This window comes from Sinocyclocheilus grahami, unplaced genomic scaffold (assembly GCF_001515645.1).
Source record: "Sinocyclocheilus grahami isolate Dianchi unplaced genomic scaffold, SAMN03320097.WGS_v1.1 scaffold76.1, whole genome shotgun sequence".
NCBI classification, from domain to species: Eukaryota; Metazoa; Chordata; class Actinopteri; order Cypriniformes; family Cyprinidae; genus Sinocyclocheilus; species Sinocyclocheilus grahami.
This window is the reverse complement of record NW_015505255.1, coordinates 2,902,390-2,924,543: the sequence shown is the minus strand read 5'-3', so window position 1 is coordinate 2,924,543 and position 22,154 is coordinate 2,902,390. Positions and strand designations below refer to the sequence as shown.

General features: G+C 37.4%; 1 protein-coding gene across 1 annotated transcript in view; it reads right to left on the bottom strand.

Moving 5' to 3' along the window:
- The window catches only part of LOC107586001 (protein FAM189A1-like), a 131,124-nt gene that overhangs the window by 69,534 nt on the left and 39,436 nt on the right, over positions 1 to 22,154 (bottom strand). The window contains exon 2 of the mRNA XM_016273215.1: positions 338 to 394. Coding sequence (XP_016128701.1) covers positions 338 to 394 — 57 coding nt within the window. The remainder of the gene's footprint in view (positions 1 to 337; positions 395 to 22,154) is intronic.

The window sequence follows — 22,154 nt, the reverse complement described above, 5'->3', positions numbered from 1 at the left end:
ACTGTTGAATCTAATCTTTAACAAATCTCAAAATTATTATCCATTTTTCATACTGTAAAAAAAAAATTAATTTCAAATGACTTTTCAGTTTAATTTATTTAGACAAACTAATTTTAATAAATATTAAAATGATTTCTAGAGGATCATGTGACACTGAAGAAGACCCATCACAGGAATAAATCGCACTGCACCAGAATTGTAATATTTTGCATGGGTAGAATGAACCATTAAAAATCCCATATCAATTGAACAAATATGATGAATATTAGGGGGGACGTGTGCACATACATGAAAAAAACACCACATGCTTCTTAGTATACTATACTTCATTTCTTACCACCAAAGAAAGGGGCCTTTTCCAAGACACCACTCCGATCAGTCCAGACAAAAGCACCTGAAACCGAAAGAAAACAGTTTTTTAGGCTAAAGAACAGAGCTGCATGTCTCACTGGGCCAGTTCAATACCAACACTGCCAAACAAAATCACATCTCAAGCATTACAGGAGACAGAAAGAACTGAGCTCCATCACAGGTGAATTTATCAATATTTAATGTGCAAGGAATAATGCGGTCATCAGGATGGAATGACTGCTGATATAGAGATGTTAAAAAAAATTGCGATAACATGAACACTTTTATATTCTCTGCAGTACTTGTTCTTTCTATCTGTTCTGTCTTTTTCTCCTTCATCCTTCATTAACCAGCAGCACTCCACTCCGAGGCAGTCTCTCTCTCTCATGCTCCTTCACCCTTTAACCTCTCAAGTCCAGCAGGCCTCTCTCCCTCATTCACACTTTTTACCCATGGGACCTCAACGCTGTGCTACAATAACAGTGCCATCTCACATAAACCAACAGGAGCAGAGCATTAAATGCAATATGCAATGGGAATGAAATGTTAGCAATGAAGCTAATGCTGTCAGCAGTTTAGAATGTAAATTCAGGTTATGAATAATGCTCCAGATGGAATTAAAACGCTTAGGTACATATAGTGCTTCATATGTAGAAAGAGGTGAATGCTGAGTAGAGTGCATGCTGACTATTTCTCAGTCACTGATATGTGTTTGCTGGCAAAAGAGAAAAGAGATCAGTGAGACTGAGTCGTCGATCGATTTGAAGATTATAGGATCATGCCATCGTGTGCAGTCACACACAGCTATGGGATTAACAAGCACCAACATAAAGGAAAAGTGCAGAAAAACAAAGAAACAGGATCAATGTGTGATTCAAACAGAAAATAAAAGCAATGAAAAAAATTCAAAGAGAAAGCTTTTGCAAGGTCTTTTTAACCATGATTTGGTCTGCTAATTGGTCTGGCCAGGTCTAAATAAATAAATAAAAAATCACCAAAATAACAAACATTATATTAGCGCAGCAACGATAGCAAAACATAAAACACACTACATACATTAAATCCACTGCATTTACAGAAATTATGCCAATTGGGCCATTATTAAGACATTACTTCAACACAAATACATTTCTGTAACAAGTATGACATAAGATTATGTTTTATGAGAGAGCGAGAGAGAGAGAGAGAGAGAGAGAGAGAGTATGATATGTTCAGAGAGATGATGTGAGAAACGGTTCACATTGTATTTGCTCTCTTGAATTATTGATCCTCTTTCAGAAGCAATTGAGAGGGAGAAAGAGAGGGAGAAAACTAAACCAAGAGTGAGGAAAAAAGATGCTGAGAAAGAGTCAGTTAAAGATAAGATTGAAAGGGAGGAAAGGCCTGGCTGGTGTGTGTGTGTGTGTGTGTGTGTGGAAAGATCAGCAGCACAAAAGAGCTCACTGAAAGGAATATTCAGGCGTTGTGCAAAATCCTATTCCCTGGCAAAATCACATCCCCCTTTGGGCACCTAAACGATTCTATTGGCTAAAAGATCTTTTGGGGCTATTCTATTCAGTGTCTACTTTAAAAAATGACACAATATTGCCTGCTGATGTATATACACTTAAAGTCGAATGAAATTGAAATTCATCATCTATTTTATAAATGCATCTCAATGAACTTAATGCAAACAATTTATCCATTATTTTTTTTGAGCCTGTAAATGTCTATTTTTATAAACATTCATTTCATAAAATCTATTTTATGAATATTTTGTGAACAATATTACTTTTTTTGACTATGTAATTTTTTATCAAAATATCATAACTCAATCTTCGGGCGAAATAACAGACTTCTCTGGGTGATGTTTAACTTCGCCCCTTTCTTACAATCGACTGCAAGCTTACATTCAGATCTGCCTCCATCCAATATCAGCTTTTCTTTCGCAATAACAGTGGAGAAAAGAGACGGTGCTACATCGCAACATTAATCATAATTTTTTTTTAAATAAATGATTAAATAAAGAAATTTCTAAATATTATTTAGTCACAATGTCCTATCTCATCATGTAACAGAAGTTAAAATCTAATTTAAAGGGGTGAATTCATACTTATTTTTTATTATATTGTATATTATATTAATATATAATGGTAGTAAAGTTTTTGAGGGTGATTATTGCTGCTGTTCTTCTGATAGTTACATTTACATTTATGCATTTGGCAGACACTTTTATCTAAAGGTGACTTACATTAAATTCAATGTACACATTTTATCAGTTCTTGGGAATCGAACTAATGACCTGCTAGTGCCATGCTCTACAGTTTGAGCTACAGGAAGGCGTATTATAAATAATACAGGCCCTCCATCACCCAAATATGTTTACCTTTATCTAACTCAGGGTTTATAAAAATGTAAATTTATGTACCGAGGGATGAGTCAGAATGTTTGTCTGTGGTAAATGATAGCATGCCACAGATACTGTCAGATACACACACACACACACATACTTGCATTTGTGGTTTACGGGGACTCTCCATAGGCGTAATGGTTTTTATACTGTACAAACTAGTGGTCGACCGATATATCGCCATGGCATATATATCGGCCGATATTTGGCTTTTTTTTTTTATTTTTTATACATATCGGCATCGGCTGATAAGTTTTCCTGTTTGGCCGATGCTTTCGAGGCGGGACTTTTATTTTGACGGCGCTGACAGCACATTCTCCCTCTTGTTCGCCATCGTCGTTAACAGTTCTGTCTAATACGGATAGAAGTCTGTCTAATAATCAGATAGAACGGTTAAACAAAGGAATTAAAATGTATACAAAAAGTATTATAACGATTGATTTTATATTATTAGTAATAGAAAGGCAAACATTATAATACTGTATTGTTTGCCGTCAGCATTCAGCAAATACACATTTATATAATTTAAACAAATCTTTGAATGACTAATTAATATCTAATTTCACAAAGCTTGCAAACTTAGTCGGATCCAGTTGTGAGATCTTGTGAAGTGTGCATTTGTATCCTGCACGATCGCGTGTTCTCTGCGTGACGGTCGGTCCGTGTGAATTGAATGCGGACAGGAGGAGAGTTCAGCTTCACTAGAGATGCGCGATCAACGATCGCAATCTTTTTTTTTTGTTTGTTTCTCATAATTCGGACTTTTTTTGAGAATAACTGTGAAACATAAACTCACAATTTCTGACTTTATATCTTGCATTTCTCCTTTTTTTTCAAAATTCTAGAAAATCAGACATTTTTTGTCTTCAGAATTCTGAGAAAAATTGTGATATAAATTCATAATAAATCTTAGTTTATTTCTCGTAATTATATGTTAACATTTTTATTAATCATAATTGTGACTTTTTTAATTTTAGCTTATATTTTAACATGTTTATTTTATGACGGAAATAATTGCTTGCATAACAAACAAAGAGTAGTACTCTATCAAAAATAGTTAATATATTAATAATAGTGCTGTCAAACGATTAATTGCGATTAATACAAGTTAAAGTTTTTGTTTGCATAATATATGTGTGTGTTCTGTGTACATTTATTATGTATATATAAATACACACTCATACAGTATACTGTATATTTTGAAAATATTTACATGTCTATATTTATATTCATATATATATATATAACCGACATGTTTGTAGTTTTGAAACACTTTTTATGCATGTTTGTAGTTCTAATCGAATCCTCATCCACCGCGCAATGTGTTGTGGGCAGTATTAGCCATTAGAGAGTGCATCGATCTGCACTTCGAATTTTAATCTCAAGTAGTAGACCATCCGGGAATCTATGGCATGCTCTTTTCAACATACTACGATTTGGGACAGACTAATTCTATTTTCGAATACTGTTTAGGACGCTAATTGGCACGCAGCAATTATTCTTCTGCCAAACAATGTAGTTCCTCAGAAATGGTTGTGTTTGCAACAAATTGGTTGCCAAGCAACACACAGAAACAAAGAGGTGTATGTTTGTAGAGTAACTTACAACAGCTTCGAACCTGGCTCAACCAATCAGAATCAAGGAGCAGAACTATCTGTTTTATAGCTCTATTTTTTCTTCTGATTCCAGAAACTTCCTCCTCAGGAAACGTCTTAATGGACACGACGATGACACACACCACGACTCGCCCGGTCACCGTTACCATGGCGACCGCCTCCACCAGCACCACCATGACCAGCAACACCCGATCTCCCTCCACGACGCCGGCGGCCCCATGCAGCACCACCACAGACCGGCTCTTCCCGAGGTCACGGCGCGCTCTGACCCGTCCTCCGTCTTGCCCAACATCGCTGTGGAGTTCTGCAGCCCCCTCACCGACTCCTCCATCACCTGGCCCAAAACATGGCAGGCCCTTGTGGCCAAGCAGCCCTGCCCACCGGGAACCGTCGGTACGTTACAGCAGTCCAGAGCAGCCGTGTAGTGATTATGTTCACCAGCAGAGGGCGCTGAGAGATGCACTGGTTACTAAGTTGCGCCAATACTTGGACAGGAACAGAGCACTATTATCATCAGTTTATAAAAAGAGACACCTGTTATCGCTTTCAAGTAGGGCTGTGCAAAAAAATCGAATGCGATTTTCATGCGCATCTCGTCAGTAAAGCCGGTTCTGTGATTAGTAGTAAATCTCCATCACGGCATTTATTACACAGAGCCGTAGTTCACTGACAAGCTACACAAAATCGCGTTTATAATCATAAAATCGCCTGCGATTGTGAACAGGAGCGGCTTTACTGACGAGATGCGCATGAAAATCGCATTCGATTTTTTGCACAGCCCTACTTCCAAGATATTGAAATATCTTACTGATTATTAATTAGTGCCGTCAAACGATTAATCGCATTCAAAATAAAAGTTTTCGTTTACGTAATATATGTATGTGTATTGTATATATTTATTATGTGTATATATAAATACACACACATGCATGTACATATTTCAGAAAAATTTTGTGTATATATTAAATATATTTACGTATCCTGCACGATCGCGTGTTCTCTGCGTGACGGTCGGTCCGTGTGAATTGAATGCGGACAGGAGGAGAGTTCAGCTTCACTAGAGATGCGCGATCAACTAACTTTAAACTCGTGATTTCAAATTATGCTGCTCTTTACGCATTTGCCCAATGCCATATTCATGTCATTTCCACTGTGTGCTGTATGTAAAATGAGTGTTACCTTGGCTTTATTTGAAAAAATATGATTCCCAATGCACACAAACTTCCATTATAAAACATATTTTTTATTAAATATTTATTTATTTGTGAAAAATACTTTGTCATCTAAAATGTAAGTATGTTTATTTAACATTTACTTTTTAATCCATTTTCAAATCAAGGTCAAGGTCAAGTTTATTTATATAGCACCTTAAAAGCAACAAGTGCTGAACAAGGTGCTGCACAACCAAAACATCAGAAAAATCAACTAACAAAAGCATTAAGACAATATAAAATTCGAAATAATTTAATAATGCAATAAGTAATGCAAAACATCACCAAACAAAGAAAAAAGGAAAAGTATTTTCAAGTTAAGCAAAAGCCTGAGAAAAAACATATGTTTTAAGAGATGATTTAAAAGAAGATCCAGAAGAGAAATTCTCGGTTTTCACCAAATTGAAGACACCGTAAAATAGCATAAGCTAACTAAAATAATAACATGATAAAATAAATAAATAAAACAATAGGACCGGAGAGCAGCGGCAGACAATTCGCACGGCGTTCACTCAAAACCGGATCAATAGAGTTGTATCAATAGAGTTGTATGGTATAAAGTCAGACACACACACCAACTCTACAGAAATCTCTCAACTAGGAGAGAAGGAAAATGAATGACTGACAAATGATTTCAAATTTCTTAAACATTAATTAAAATAAATAAAATTATATCGGCCACCGGCCACCCTGCTTTCCAAGATATTGGCATCGGCTGTCAAAAAAACAATATCGGTCGACCACTAGTACAAACTGTATTTTCTATCGCCCTACACCTAACCCTACCCCTTACAGAAAACGAATGGCAATTTTTGAATTTCATAAAACACCGTTTTGTATGTTTTTTAAACCTTTTGTTTTATGGGGACACAGGAAGTGTCTTCATAAACCATGTTTACGTTGTAGTACCCATGTCATTATACACATTTGTGTCCTTATAAACTATATATACACCAGTACACACACACACACACACGTTTGAACCCTCCACGTCGTATGAATCCCCATTGACAACTATGCCTTATTATTCTTAACTCTGTGCCTGAATTAGGGCTCCCTACTAACTCTCAGTACCTTTATAGCACATAGGTTAATAACATGCTGTAGAGCGAGTTGGACTGCAGAGGGTCATACTATAGTACTGCATAGGTTTGTTGGACAATGGAGGAGGATTATATACTGTAGTTTAGGATAGAAGTTATGCTGCTCAACCTTTTCTAGCTTTAAAGTGTGTACTGTATGACAGGCATAAAACATCTGCAACCATCAATCCCATATTCCCTACTTCTCCAGAGGTGCAGCAGAGCACACATTATGCCCTGGGTGGGAAGTCTTGCCGGTGATTTCCTGCCTGTGCGGTTGAGTCTGCGGAGAAATTGTTTTCTGGAAAGAGGCAACGATAGCAAGCAATAATCAAAGAAGGATTTCACCCTCGGCTGCACTCTCAACAGGATTAAGACGCACCACTCACTGACATTAGCCACTAAAGCCTTTTAGCTCAGTCAGCAGTGCTATGAGAAGAGAGAGAGCCCTTCAGTCAATTACCAGGGTACAGCTGCTCCGTCTAATATATATATACAGCCCATATCGCAAACACCACAAATGACAACTAGACTCTAAGGACCAGATTCAGTTCAAGTCCAGTCTGCTGAAACTGGACTATTAGGAAAAATCTGAAGGAACACAAACGGTCAAACAATGCGGGATCAAACACAGTGCGCTTTGAGAAATTGCTCTTGGCTGTCAAAATCAAGACTAAACTTGTAGTGGTTTGCATACTGAGTGTGGTCTGCAGAGTGTGAGGGTGCAGTGGGCGACTGCTCTTTAATCACACTCAACTGTTTGCACAGCAGTGATATACAGCCGTCCCCCTCCCCAAACACACAGAGAGAGAGAGGCTGAGAGAGCGAGAGACACAGCATTTCAATTGAAAACTATAGGAAGAGCCCAGGCAACAAATTTGGGTTATAGAAATGTTTTGAAATGTTTCTAAAACACTGAAATGACCAGTTTTCTTGCTGTAATTATATTGTTATTCAAAGGTTACAAAAATGTTTCTTACAGTTTTCTGCTAACTTTATTTTCACCTAAATTATATTGTTATTTGAAGGTTCATTTTTAATATTCTAAGAATGTTAAAATGCCCAGTTTACTTGTCGTGATTAAAAAGTTATTTAAGGTTACAAAAAAAAGTTTCTTAATATGTTCAAGTACAAATAACATCATAAGGACATTCTGAGAACGTTGATTTCAGAACTTTTCTTACTCCCTGTTATATAAATATATATGAAATATTAATACATTATCAGAACTTTCCATAAACATTACTTTAAAAATGTTTGTCCTAACATTTAAATATCTTTAAAAAAGCTGGGAGAGAATTAGTAGTTAAGGGCCACCTGGAGAATTGTCCTAAAACAAATAATATTATGTATGCTTGTGTGAAAAAAGTGGGAAAAAATACAAAATAAACAGGGATGAAATAATTATTGGTCCATTAATATTTTTTTGTTATTTTGAGGAAGAAATGTATGAAACACAGTGTTTTAGTATTGGCAGAAGAATACACACACTTTATTTTTAAGGTCCAATTCTCGCTATTAACAAATCATTACTGAAGTCAACCACTGACGGTATCATTGAGCGCCAGATGGTATTCTGAAGCTGAACTCTTGGGCAGCTTGTGCTATTTCCCCTTTAAAGTGATGACCTGCACCTTGCTGCAGATTCGCTTCTGTCTAATAAAATTACAGAACCATCACTGTCCTTGTCATAGCTGTAATCTTGTTACGGGGGCACTCTTATCAGGTTGAACACATCTCTCTAGAACAGCTAGCACATGTCCTAAAAAGGCGTCTTTGTGCAGGTTACAGAGAAGCTCGACTCGGGTCGTGTGTCTGCATGTGTGGGTGCCCGCAATGAGGAATATTATGAAGACTTGTGGCACACATAAATAGAGCTGGGTATATTGATACATATTTCCTGATTCAATTTTGATTCACTAGCTCTGGATTCGATTGTTCTCATTTTGATTAGTTTCAATTGACTTATTTCCGTTAAAATGTCCATTTTGCATATATGAAAGTACATTCTCAGCAAACACTATACATTATACACTGATGCATTATGAAAATATTACATTTAGATATTAACAATAGTTATTTTTCTAAATAATCTGATTCTTTTATTCAGTAAGGATGCATTAAAGGGATCATGAACTAAGAAATCTAAATGACCTTGATCTTTTGATATATAAGAGGTCATAGTGCTATAAAAACATAACTCAAAATTTTCTCGTAAGTCTAAAAACAAAAGCGTGAGAATAAACTTTATTTGATTAACTTATTTTTAATGAAGTGCCAAACTACGTCAGTAAGAACTCGTTTGATATGTGCTGAGTATTTACTTGCTTCTAAATTATGTTTTTTTTATGTAAAAAACATTATATGTGGACCTCAGGGAACAGTACAAAATAAAAAACAAAGGCAGTTCATGACCCCTTTAAAGTGATCAAAAATGACAGTAAAGACATTTGTAATGTTACAAAACATTGCTCAAATTAATGCTGTTTACTCAAAGGTTGTTCATCGCAAAAGCCTGAAAAAAAAACTCTTTGGCAGTTTCCATTAAACAGCTTCATTAAGCAGCACAACCATTTGAGCACCAAATCTGCATATTAGAATTATTTCTGAAGACTCATATGACACTGAAGAGAGGCGAAATGGCTGCTAAAAATTAAGCTTTGCCATCACAGGAATATGAACGTAAAACTGCCATTTTAAATTGTAAATTGTGTATTTTAATGCATTTTTGATCATATAAATACAAGAGACTACTTAAAAAATATATATATTACTGACCGCAAACTTTTAAACAGTAGTGTACACACACACCCCTCTTTTTTCTAATGCAATTCTAACCAACTCTTCTCACAGGAATAGCAGTTTTTCAGAAAGTACAGTAGTAATGTTGCACAACAGTGCTTTGTTTTTCTTAAACTCTTTTAGTATCGATCCCTAGAACACCAGTCTACAAATTTAAACCTGAGTGTTTATGGAGGACACACATCCAACTTTGGGACACATCAGGGAGAAGCGTGTGCTCCTTCTTAATTAAATTGAACAATCTGGGGATTAAAAGAGTGTCAGTGTAAATCCGCTCCTGAAGACGGTGACATTCGGCAACTCCAGATATATCACATGGAAAAACTGGCAGCCGAGAAATCCTTCTGGCTCGTTTCAAAGCAACCAGATCACATGACTCGCTGTGTTCAATTTAGAAATTGCATTCTGCCATCGCAGGCACACCTCCCAAATGAATAAAGCTGTACCTGTACCGGTCCCGTGCCAACAGCAGAACATTGCCTGAATGAATTAGAGTCAAGAGTCAACAGCACTGTAATACATTTTTTGGACTCAAAATGTGGAATGAGAAAACTAGAGGAATACGGGAATCTTTTGTTGGCTGGGTTGAGCATGTGTCTGTATGTATAAGACGGAGAGAGAGCGCTTGTGTTTACACCGTGACCTCTCCATCACATTGGCTTCAGCTCCTTTTGGGCTCTTGAGACACAGATGAGAGCTTCTCTCAAATTAGACTCCACCACCCTCAAACAGCTCTTAAGCTGCAGTTTATTCTAGCACTAACAATGGAGCTCACAGGAGAAGGTCAAGGTCACTGTGATCGGCTGAGTTCTTTTAGCTCATTTAAAATGCAATACAAACAGACTCATGGTTGCTCTCGTCTAGTCGCTCTACCTCTGCCATTCACCTCCTCTTCCTCACGTTCTTCCATTCCACAAATCATTATTCCCTGTCTAACATCTCACACGGTTCTGAGCTTAGAACAAACGGCTCATCCTCATCGCCATGGAAACAGTGGGACAACAGCAGGTTCCCTGGTGTTACTGGGGGTTGGGCATCTCAATCACTCTTTCCCTCTCTCTCTCTCTCCTCTCTCTCTCATGCGGTTATTCTCATACATCCACTTTCTGCACACAGATCCCCTCTGGAGACCCTGCCAGTATGCACACACTGAGCTCCTCTGATAACTACAACACCGCAACAACCACAGAAACTGTTTGGAGCCTCTGATCTGATCTGACCACACCGATTGTCTTTAAGGACTATTTTGGTAAATCTCACTAAACCTCTTAAGAACATGTCCAGTTCAAATCTCACCCCAAAATCACAAGGGAAAAAATACATATATTTTATAAATCATAGCTGAAAACAGTGGGGAAAAGTGGAAAAGTAAAATAAAAAAAATGTGTGTACGCATCAAGGTGTGGTAACATTAGCAACATTTTGCAGGTAAACAAAACTGGACATTTCTGTGGAGAAAAAAGGCTAAATCTCATAATATTGCTCTTACATTGGCTGGAATTAATTTTTTCTGACTTTTTATTTTAAGAAAGGAAAGACAAGAATAAGTTCATCACAATCAACTTAAAGGATTAGTTCAGTTCCAGAATAAAAAACAACTCCTGCTAATTTACCCATCCCTATGTCATTCAAGATGTTCATGTCTTTCTTTCTTTGTTCGAAAAGAAATTAAGGGTTTTAACGAAACCTTCCAGGATTTTTCTCCATATAGTGGACTTCGATGGGACTCAACGGGTTGAAGGTCCAAATTGCAGTTTCAATGCAGCTTTAAAGGGCTCTACACGATTCCAGCCGAGGAATAAGTGTCTTGTCTAGTGAAACAATCTGTCATTTAAAAAAAATAAATAATAAAAATGTGCTCAAATGTCCACAAATGCTCGTCTTGCACTAGCTCTGTGATGTACATCCACAACTTATGCATTATGTAATCACGTTGGAAAAGTCAAGATGATCATTTGTGGTTAAAAAGTAGGGGTGACCCTGAATAGTCGACGATTCGATACTTCGATAGGAGGAGCCTGATTCGACTACCAATCTCACAGTTGAATATTCGCAGAGGTGTTATGATCATCCCATTTTGGCTATATGGGGGTGCTCAATGTCTGATTTCACATAGAACTACCGGTTTTCTCCCAATAAGTTAATATACAGCCTATTATGATAATGCTGTAAATAAGAATCTGAAAAAATATATATATATATTTTAACTGCGTAAATAAATCCAACCACCCCTATAGATTCACTTTCCATAATCCATGACCGACAGAGGAGCATCTTGTCGGCAGGGATTTAAAACTTTAATTGACACAGGCAGAGTGAAAGACTGGATTTTTTCGATCAGGTAGGGAACAAGTGATTTCAAAACATTTCAGCCGGTTTATACATATCGTTTATATATTATTTATCAAGATGCATTTCAGTAAAGCACTTCATTGTAGTACTACGGTGATTATCTCTTCAAGCAGGACAACAATGCAGAATATTAATGACTATGACTGGGACCAGAGGCGTCATGCCCATTCAAAGGGAGGGGGCACGTGCCCCCTCAGATTTTTGAGCCAAGTGGATTTTGAATGCAGCTTCCAAAAGACAAAAAATAGCCGAATAATATTTTCTATATTTAATACAATCACACCGGCGTGATTAGAATGTTCAGCGTGTCGTATCTTCAGCTGCTCAATTCAAATCTGCGTTCACTGGCTGGCGCTGAGCCCGAGACAGATGCGTTTTTACAGCACTATGCATGAACCAATCACACACCATGCTGTTGAGCTTATGAATGCAATGGCCAATCAGAGGCGTTCAGATGAGTCATCGCTAAAACGCCGATGTTTTCTTCACTCGCTCGCTGACTGAACACCTCTTTCTGGCAAATTCTCTGGTCAGAAACAACAAAGTGCAAATGTGTGTACGAATCTGTAAGATATTAATTTCATTGTGTAAACAGCTTCAGTGATTTTAATGGGAGTTTTTGAGAGTGCTTGAACTAGACTGTCAGTGAAAATGTTATTTGCTCTCTTTCTGTACAATGAAAGTGTTATGATTAGTAGTCTAACTTGCAATGTTTTTATTCACATTAACTTTCAATGCTAAATTCACATTAAATATTTATGCAATTTTACACAATTTTATGCATAGTTAATAGACTAAATTATTAGGTTACTTTGACCATCGCCCACTAAAGATCAACATAATCTATAAAGGTGAGAATCAAGATATTTCATGATATAGGCTAGTTAATGCGTTTGGGAATGTTTCGAATAAACAGGAAAAAAATAAATAAAACGTGCTGTTGTGGCTGCTGTGTGTCACATGACGACCCTCTCAAAAACAAAGAGTGCATGACGCCCCTGACTGGGACTGTCATATAGCCTACATAACATTATGAGAACACTATTATAATAAAACGCAGTTAATTTTTGAGTTTAGTTGCCGTGCTTCTGCATGTTGTTGCGTGAAGTACGCGACCACAAAAGGAGTTCACTCAGAGCCGCGCAGACACGTTCACTTCTGCATTCTTGGGCATTTTGTGCAGATAGCCAATAAGTCGTAATATTAACGTTATGTTGTATAAATAATGAAGCGTATTCTATATGAGATAGTAAAATCCCATTGATTAAAAACCTGCTATCATATGCTTCATTCTACTGGTCATCTTCAGCGCGCTCAGCTCAAAACAGAAATGCAGAACATTAATAACTAGGCTACTGTCATATACATAACGTTATAATGAGAGCACTATTGTAAAAAAATTTGTGAATTCTTAGGGTTTCACTGACGTTTAATTTTTTGATCTTTTAATCAAAACATAAAACATTATTTACCCCGTTTGTATCTGTGAGGCGTCCGTTACACATTTTCCCTGTGTGTTAAGGTCAGTAATTATGACCTTCATAATTATGACCTTCATTCCTCGAATGTCTGACTTGACTCTTGGTAATATTTTGCCCCCGCCCCCAAACATAGGATTCGACTATCAGTCGAATATCAGCAAGATTCGAAAATTCTGATTCAAAATTTATTTTTATTATTATTTTTTAAATAACCGATCATTTCACTAGATAAGACCCTCATTCCTTGGCTGGGATCATGTAGAGCCCTTTGAAGCAGAACTGAAACTGCAATTTGGACCTTCAACCCATTGGTCCTCATTGATGTCCACTATATGGAAAAAATTCCTAGAATGTTTTCCTCAAAAACCTTAATTTCTTTTTGACTGAAGAAAGAACATGAAACATCTTGGATGACATAGGGGTGAGTAAATTATCAGGAAGTTTGTATTCTGGAAGTGAACTAATTCTTTAAAAAAGTAACTGTAGTCAAATTACGAGTATTTTTTAAATGTAATTTTATCTGAATTACAAATACATAATTTTTGGAATCTGATTACGTAATACAGATTCCATGTAATCAGTTACTACTAGAGCTGGATAATAACTTATCACATGGAATCTGGATTACGTAATTAGATTCCAAAAATTAAGTACTTGTAATTAGATTAAATTTGTTTTAAATTTGCTTTGTTGTTAAAGAAGAGTAGGAAGAGGTGATTTTAATATTTCAATACCACTACTTTAATACATTATACACCCACACAAAGGCTGCTGAGCGGTGACATTCTCTTAGTGGACAGTGCTGTCCTCTAATAGGCCTCTCTAGTCCAGCTCTTTGAATAATTGCAGAGCAACAGAAATTGAGACAGCATTAGATAAACAAAGCCAGCCAAAGCATCCCCCATTACTCCCCGTCTCATACTATTACAGCGTATCAGTCAAAACTACACAGTGACATGCTGCTGACTACAGTGGCATTAAGAGAGAAAAAGAGCTTTTCATCAGAGCACTGCTTTACATTCAAAACACAGCCACCAATCATTTTACATGGTACGAGAAATATGGATCATAATGCTGATGATGATGGAGGGCGTGAGGAGAAGAACGAGAAAGATGACAAACAAAGACTAATTAGGGAAGTTAAAGGGGGAGAGAGAAAGCCTGAGTGAAAGAGATAGAAATCCTGTGCAGTAGGGACTTTTCCTCAGTAATTGAGATGGATTGTAGTGGGCAGAGAGGCCAGATGTGAAAAGAAGAGACTCACTGCGGGAACTATTCCCCCCCCCTCTCTCTGTCTCATGCATTTTGTGCTTTAGAGATGACTTTAGCCAGTTTAATCACTAATGACTTCTAAATTGAATTTAGCTCAAATTAAAAAAGCAAAATCAAATAGGAGATGGAGCGTGCTGTAAGCACTCCTGCGGATCGCTCTCTTAAAACAGCTGAAGCTGGCTTTCCCACTTTATTTTTTTTTTCAACTAATAAGATGGATTATTGCAGCCTCTTGAAAGGAGGCCATGACAAACAGTCTCTATGTAAATTTAAATTACAATTTGATTCATGTTGTATTGCCAAGGTTGAAAGTGCTGATACACAGAAGTGCCATTTTCAGTCCCAATAGCCCCTTACAGCCTCAGTGTTTCTCAAAAAAACAGTCGACGTTTGATTCAAGTGACAGCTAGCGGAAACTTCCCTCAAAAAATAAAAGGAAAGTGTGTCACTGGCAAAGTAATACCTCACAATGGCCACCAATGAAACGATTTCACACAGAGGTAACTTTTCTTTTCTTAAAATACTGAATTATTTCAGGTTGCTTTGAAGCTTAATTAAATTAAATGCATCACATCAACCATGTTGTGAACATCTAAAACTTGCAATTAAGGCTCAAGTGCTTCCATAATGTAATTATCTCGAAATGGCAGTGGGTTTCATCAACACAATATAATGTGAAGACATCTAAACACTGTTTAACAATGGCCTCCCAATGACAATGGTGCTCTATTATACCTAAATGATATCACTGTACTGTAGGGCAATTTATTGGGCCTAATCTACAAAGATGAATACGTACTGGTGGAGCAAAACAAGGTATCAAAGCATGTGTTTGTTTGAGCATTTACAGGGCAGGATGTTCATATGGCACAGAACAAACCTGCGTAAAGGCTCCCATCACAGCTGGCAACCAGAGATGTGCATGGCTACCATTGAAGTTGATGTGCCAGGCTTTAATTCATACACTCGTGGCCAATCAGAGAGCACTGGCCCAGCTTAACCACACACACACACATACAACAGAGGCAGGATCACAGAAGCCGGTAAGATTCCCTGCAGGCAGGTTAGATCAATGGCAATATACATACTATTGCTGATTGTTGTAAGACTGAATAAGTGTAAATTCTATTTGAAAATCAATACAGAAAAAGAGCTACAACTGCAAACATTTCATTGAGATACTTCATTTTTAAAATCTCTCAAGCATAAACCTGAAACTATAAAATACCCAGCTCTAAATTTATCAGCTACATAAAAATGAAATAACATAAAAATCTGTGTTTTCAAACCTGTCATATGTCATTTGAAATCTGGTTATTTATAAAATCCATGGCAAGTTTGGACACTTTTTAGTCATTCAGTAGTTAAGTTAAATATGTGGCATTCGGTGTGTAGTGACTAGTGACTGCAAGTTCTACAGATTGGATATAAAAACCAAATTTAGATTTGTGTGTGAACAGCTCCTGTGCCAAAGTATTCTGATAGAACCAGGACTGTAATGGCATTGCATTTTCATTGGCATTGCTTGTCCTAGCACTTGATTGGTATGCACACTCTGGTTATCTGCTGCTCAAAATAAAATGTACACATTTTGTTGGCAGTCAGTCCAATAGCAAAGTATCTTCCAAGAAAAAAAAATACTGAATGTTAATTAGGGAATTGTTGTAGTAAGTAGAGCATTAGTGGATGGAAATGATCAGTAATATGAGGGTTATATTCTCACTTACACATCAGGTTGGATCGCTGGGAGTGCAGTGAGAGGGAGGAGGGCCTTGTGCATCAGGGACAGCCCCAGTCACCCACAGGCTATAGAACCCATCTGAGATAAAGCAGAGCGCTATTGTCTGCTCATAAACACACATTTCGCTAACTGGTTTTAATATATTAGATGCAATGGTTTGAATGATAGGGTTAGGGTTTAGAAAATGAATGTGAATGCTTCCATTTTATAACTCAAACCCATAAATCAACCCCCCTCACAAACCTGTTGATATCTTTATATATATTTAATGCAGAGCAACTGATAAGCCTTTCAGATGCCCTCACAAGTAGGTTTCTGACAATATTTTGTTTCATATTATTTGTGAGGATATAAAAAATGGCCCTCACAAGTATTGCTAAACTGGTCTAGAAAAATTCTTGCTTTAAATGTTTACCAACCATACAAGATTTAATTTAATGAATAGAAATACACACACAGAGAGAGAGAGAGAGAGAGAGAGGTCCACTTATTTTTATATAGCTAGTTATAAATACTAACATAACCCACATAAACATCCTTAAAGAAAACTTTTACTTTTAAATAATTTTTTTAATTTTATTTTATACAGTTTTTACCAATAAGGCATCCTCAAAAAGAGGTTTTGTTAGATTTATCTAATTTCTGGATACAAATTTGTCCTCAAAATATGTTTAAGTAGGTACATATATATACACACACTCATTTACATTTCAACACTCATTTCAGTGTTTCGTTACATTTTTTTAGGTCAGGTATACTTGATGGAAAAAAGAAAACAGCTCAGGAACTGACATTGGGTCTTCCATGCAATTTAAATGCAAATCACACACATTAAACAGGAGAAAAGTGTAACACATAACCCAAAATAAGCACCTGCAGAAAACATCAACTGAGAACAGTAGCAAACAAGAACATCACTCTGAGTGTGTGTAGTGATCATTTACAGTTGGAGACACTGGGGCAAGTTGTCATGTCAGTTATATATCAGTAACTATAATATTTTGTATCCAATATGCTGACAAGCATGAATCTTATGTTCATCAGCTTTACAAGAACTTTTCAAAAAACATTTGATATGTCATCTGTTGTATTCTGAATAAAATATTGAAATTGGAAACTTCCACATTGCATTCTGTTTTTATTCACAATTTGTACAGTGTCCCAACTTTTTTGGAATCGGGTTTGTACAAAGGAATGCATTCTTAGTGACTCTGTAACGAATCCATCTCTGACACTCCAACTACGGACTGATGAAGAGGAGTAACGATCCGTACCCACAGAGCATCTAATCCTGCTAATGATGTATAGTTTGTAATGCTTAATCACAAGTGTCTTTGGCAGAGGCAGATATGCAGGTAATTAGTAGAAAAAGTCAAATTATGTTCATGCAAATTCTGTTTTATTTACCACTGTGTAATTCTGGATGATCAGGCTCAAACAAAAATGATAGTTTTAGTCTATAATGAAAACTGTGTAGTATTTGTGCTTGATGAAAAATTCATTTTTAATTTTGAAACATTTATTCTTCTCAAGTAATGGAGGAGGTGGATGTCTGAATTTGACATTTTGTCTCTTGTTTAACTAGAACAGAAATAATAAGATATTGTCTGTTCATCGTGGCTCCTGGTCTAGCCCAGGTTATTATTTTATGAGGCTCCTTCACTGCACATCATCAAATCTATGAGCTTCTTAACTTGAACTTGCTCCTCTTTAGAAAGGGTATGTATGTGAGACTCCAAGAGAAGCATGAGAAACATGAAGGAGTGTGGGCTTTATGAGTGTTCGTCTGGCAGTAGCACTAAGGGCCATATTTCACCTCTCTCTCTCCCCAGAGGATTATTAATAGAACTATAACAACCCACCTCCTTCCCTGCTGCTAATCTACAAGCCAACATGTGTTACATACACAAATGCATGATTACACACATCAAAAATCAGTAAGAAATGTGTCTACATTGAAGTGGATTTCCATTTAGTTTATTGGCAGACACTTCCTGACCAAAGCAACCAACCAACAGCAAACAGAAAATTGGCACTTATTACTTCAGCATATAAAGCCTAGATGTGCAAATGCTTGTACAAAATGCGTGTATAATATGTTTTTTTTCCCAAGTCTATAAAATTATACCATAATAATAATATAAAAGGTGCTGGATGAGCCTTTTACAGTAGAAGTCAAAGGGCGTTATTCTCAATGCAGAACGGAAAGTGTCCAGGGTCTGATGGCCTTCCCACTGAATTTTTTAAGACGTTTGCTGACAAACTCTCCCCATTACTGCTAAATATGTTCAATGAATCTTTAGTGTCCAACATACTTCCCCTGACTTTAAGACAGGCTACTATTTCTCTCATTTTAAAGAAGAATAAAGACCCCCTTTTCTGTAGTAATTATTGCCCTATTTTGTTGCTGTGTGCGGACATTAAAACATTGGCCAAGATGCTGGCAAGGCGTTTGGAAACTGTTTTGCCTTCAATCGTCTCTACAGACCAAACAGGATTTGTGAAGGGTAGACACTCTCTCCACAATGTCAGACGTTTATTTTCCTCTTGGATGTGGTACTCGGCAGGGCTGCCCACTATCCCCTTTACTGTTTGCCATTGCTATTGAACCACTGGCGGTGACTCTCAGGTCGAGTCAGATAATGGGTATCATAAGAGGGGACTCTGGGCACAAACTGTCTTTGTATGCTGACAACCTTTTACTTTTTGTTTCTGATCCAGACAAATCCATACCTCCTATGTTAAACTTATTGAAGGAATTTGGACAGGTCACGGGGTACAAACTGAATCGTCATAAGCGTGAACTCTTGCCTATAAACTCTGCAGCTGCAGCCTATCCTCTTTCAAAATGGCTATTCAAGATATCACTGGACAGTTTTAATTATTTAGGCATCTGTGTTACCAAGAACTACACTGACTTGTTTAATTGTAATTTTTCTCCTCTGCTGGATTGATTGACTGAAGATTTTCATTGTTGGTCTGTGTTGCCTCTTTCTCTTGCAGGTAGGATAAGGTTATGGTATGGGCAGGCGTATGTTATGGACAACGAACACGGGTGCATTTTATTGATGGCATTTTGAATGCACAGAGATACCGTGACGAGATCCTGAGGCCCATTGTTGTGCCATACATCCACGACCATCACCTCATGTTGCAGCATGATAATGCAAGGCCCCATGTTGCAAGGATCTGTACACAATTCCTGGAAGCTGAAAACATCCCAGTTCTTGCATGGCCAGCATACTCCCCAGACATGTCACCCATTGAGCATGTTTGGGATGCTCTGGATCGGCGTGTACGACAGCGTGTTCCAGTTCCTGCCAATATCCAGCAACTTCACACAGCCATTGAAGAGGAGTGGACCAACAAGTTGTTCTCTGATTTTATTGTTGTTTGCAACGTAATTGGCAATATTTTACAGATATTATTATTTTAGGTATTTTGCATGGTCTGTTATTGGAGTAGTGTCACCTGGGTGGGAGTTTTAACTCATTCACTGGGAATAACAAATCACTGAGAGGATGCAGAGTCATATAGACTGGGGTAATTCCCCCATCTCCCCACCCTCTGACTATTATGTATCAATGTAACTACGTGTAAGCGTTTTTTTGGCGGTTTTTGCTTGGAAAACCAGCTGTTTTTTCTAGCATTCAAATAACAATGGATAAACCTGAAAAGATGGGAGGATTAGAGATGAATTTCATTAACAAATAAGGTAGGAAATGTGCAAACTTTTAAATCAAAAATATTTTGTTATCTGTGATCCCTCTTTGAGTGTTTTAAAAGCTGATTGGGGGGGGGTCATATGTCAGCGTACCCGGTTAAAAAAAGTCACCGTTTGCGTCATTGTGTTTTTCTTTTATGTGTTTGTCAGTTTAATGTCGCAGAGACTTATGTATTTAAATCCAAACAGTGGCTTGACCAGAATTATATATACTAATATATATATATATATAATTAAGGTAGTTCATTTGTAGTGAGCTCCTCTTTAGAAAGGGTATGTATGTGAGACTCCAAGAGAAGCATGAGAAACATGAAGGAGTGTGGGCTTTATGAGTGTTCGTCTGGCAGTAGCACTAAGGGCCATATTTCACCTCTCTCTCTCCCCAGAGGATTATTAATAGAACTATAACAACCCACCTCCTTCCCTGCTGCTAATCTACAAGCCAACATGTGTTACATACACAAATGCATGATTACACACATCAAAAATCAGTAAGAAATGTGTCTACATTGAAGTGGATTTCCATTTAGTTTATTGGCAGACACTTCCTGACCAAAGCAACCAACCAACAGCAAACAGAAAATTGGCACTTATTACTTCAGCATATAAAGCCTAGATGTGCAAATGCTTGTACAAAATGCGTGTATAATATGTTTTTTTTCCCAAGTCTATAAAATTATACCATAATAATAATATAAAAGGTGCTGGATGAGCCTTTTACAGTAGAAGTCAAAGGGCGTTATTCTCAATGCAGAACGGAAAGTGTCCAGGGTCTGATGGCCTTCCCACTGAATTTTTTAAGACGTTTGCTGACAAACTCTCCCCATTACTGCTAAATATGTTCAATGAATCTTTAGTGTCCAACATACTTCCCCTGACTTTAAGACAGGCCACTATTTCTCTCATTTTAAAGAAGAATAAAGACCCCCTTTTCTGTAGTAATTATTGCCCTATTTTGTTGCTGTGTGCGGACATTAAAACATTGGCCAAGATGCTGGCAAGGCGTTTGGAAACTGTTTTGCCTTCAATCGTCTCTACAGACCAAACAGGATTTGTGAAGGGTAGACACTCTCTCCACAATGTCAGACGTTTATTTTCCTCTTGGATGTGGTACTCGGCAGGGCTGCCCACTATCCCCTTTACTGTTTGCCATTGCTATTGAACCACTGGCGGTGACTCTCAGGTCGAGTCAGATAATGGGTATCATAAGAGGGGACTCTGGGCACAAACTGTCTTTGTATGCTGACAACCTTTTACTTTTTGTTTCTGATCCAGACAAATCCATACCTCCTATGTTAAACTTATTGAAGGAATTTGGACAGGTCACGGGGTACAAACTGAATCGTCATAAGCGTGAACTCTTGCCTATAAACTCTGCAGCTGCAGCCTATCCTCTTTCAAAATGGCTATTCAAGATATCACTGGACAGTTTTAATTATTTAGGCATCTGTGTTACCAAGAACTACTCTGACTTGTTTAATTGTAATTTTTCTCCTCTGCTGGATCGATTGACTGAAGATTTTCATCGTTGGTCTGTGTTGCCTCTTTCTCTTGCAGGTAGGATAAATTGTATTAAAATGAATATACTGCCCAAATTCCTTTATCTTTTTCAATGTATCCCAGTTTTTATTCCAAAGCATTTCTTTAATTCTCTGGATAGTTCTATTTCTCAATTTACACTGAACAAAATTATAAATGCAACACTTTTGTTTTTGCCCCCATTTTTCATGAGCTGAACTCAAAGATCTAAGACTTTTTCTATGTACACAAAAGGCCTATTTCTCTCAAATATTGTTCACAAATCTGTGTTAGTGGGCACTTCTCCTTTGCGAGATAATCCATCCACCTCACAGGTGTGGCATATCAAGATGCTGATTAGACAGCATGATTATTGCACAGGTGTGCCTTAGGCTGGCCACAATAAAAGGCCACTCTAAAATGTGCAGTTTTATCACACAGCACAATGCCACAGATGTCGCAAGTTTTGAGGGAGCGTGCAATTGGCATGCTGACTGCAGGAATGTCGACCAGAGCCGTTGCCCGTGAATTGAACGTTCATTTCTCTACCATAAGCCATGTCCAAAGGCGTTTCAGAGAATTTGGCAGTACATCCAACCGGCCTCACAACCGCAG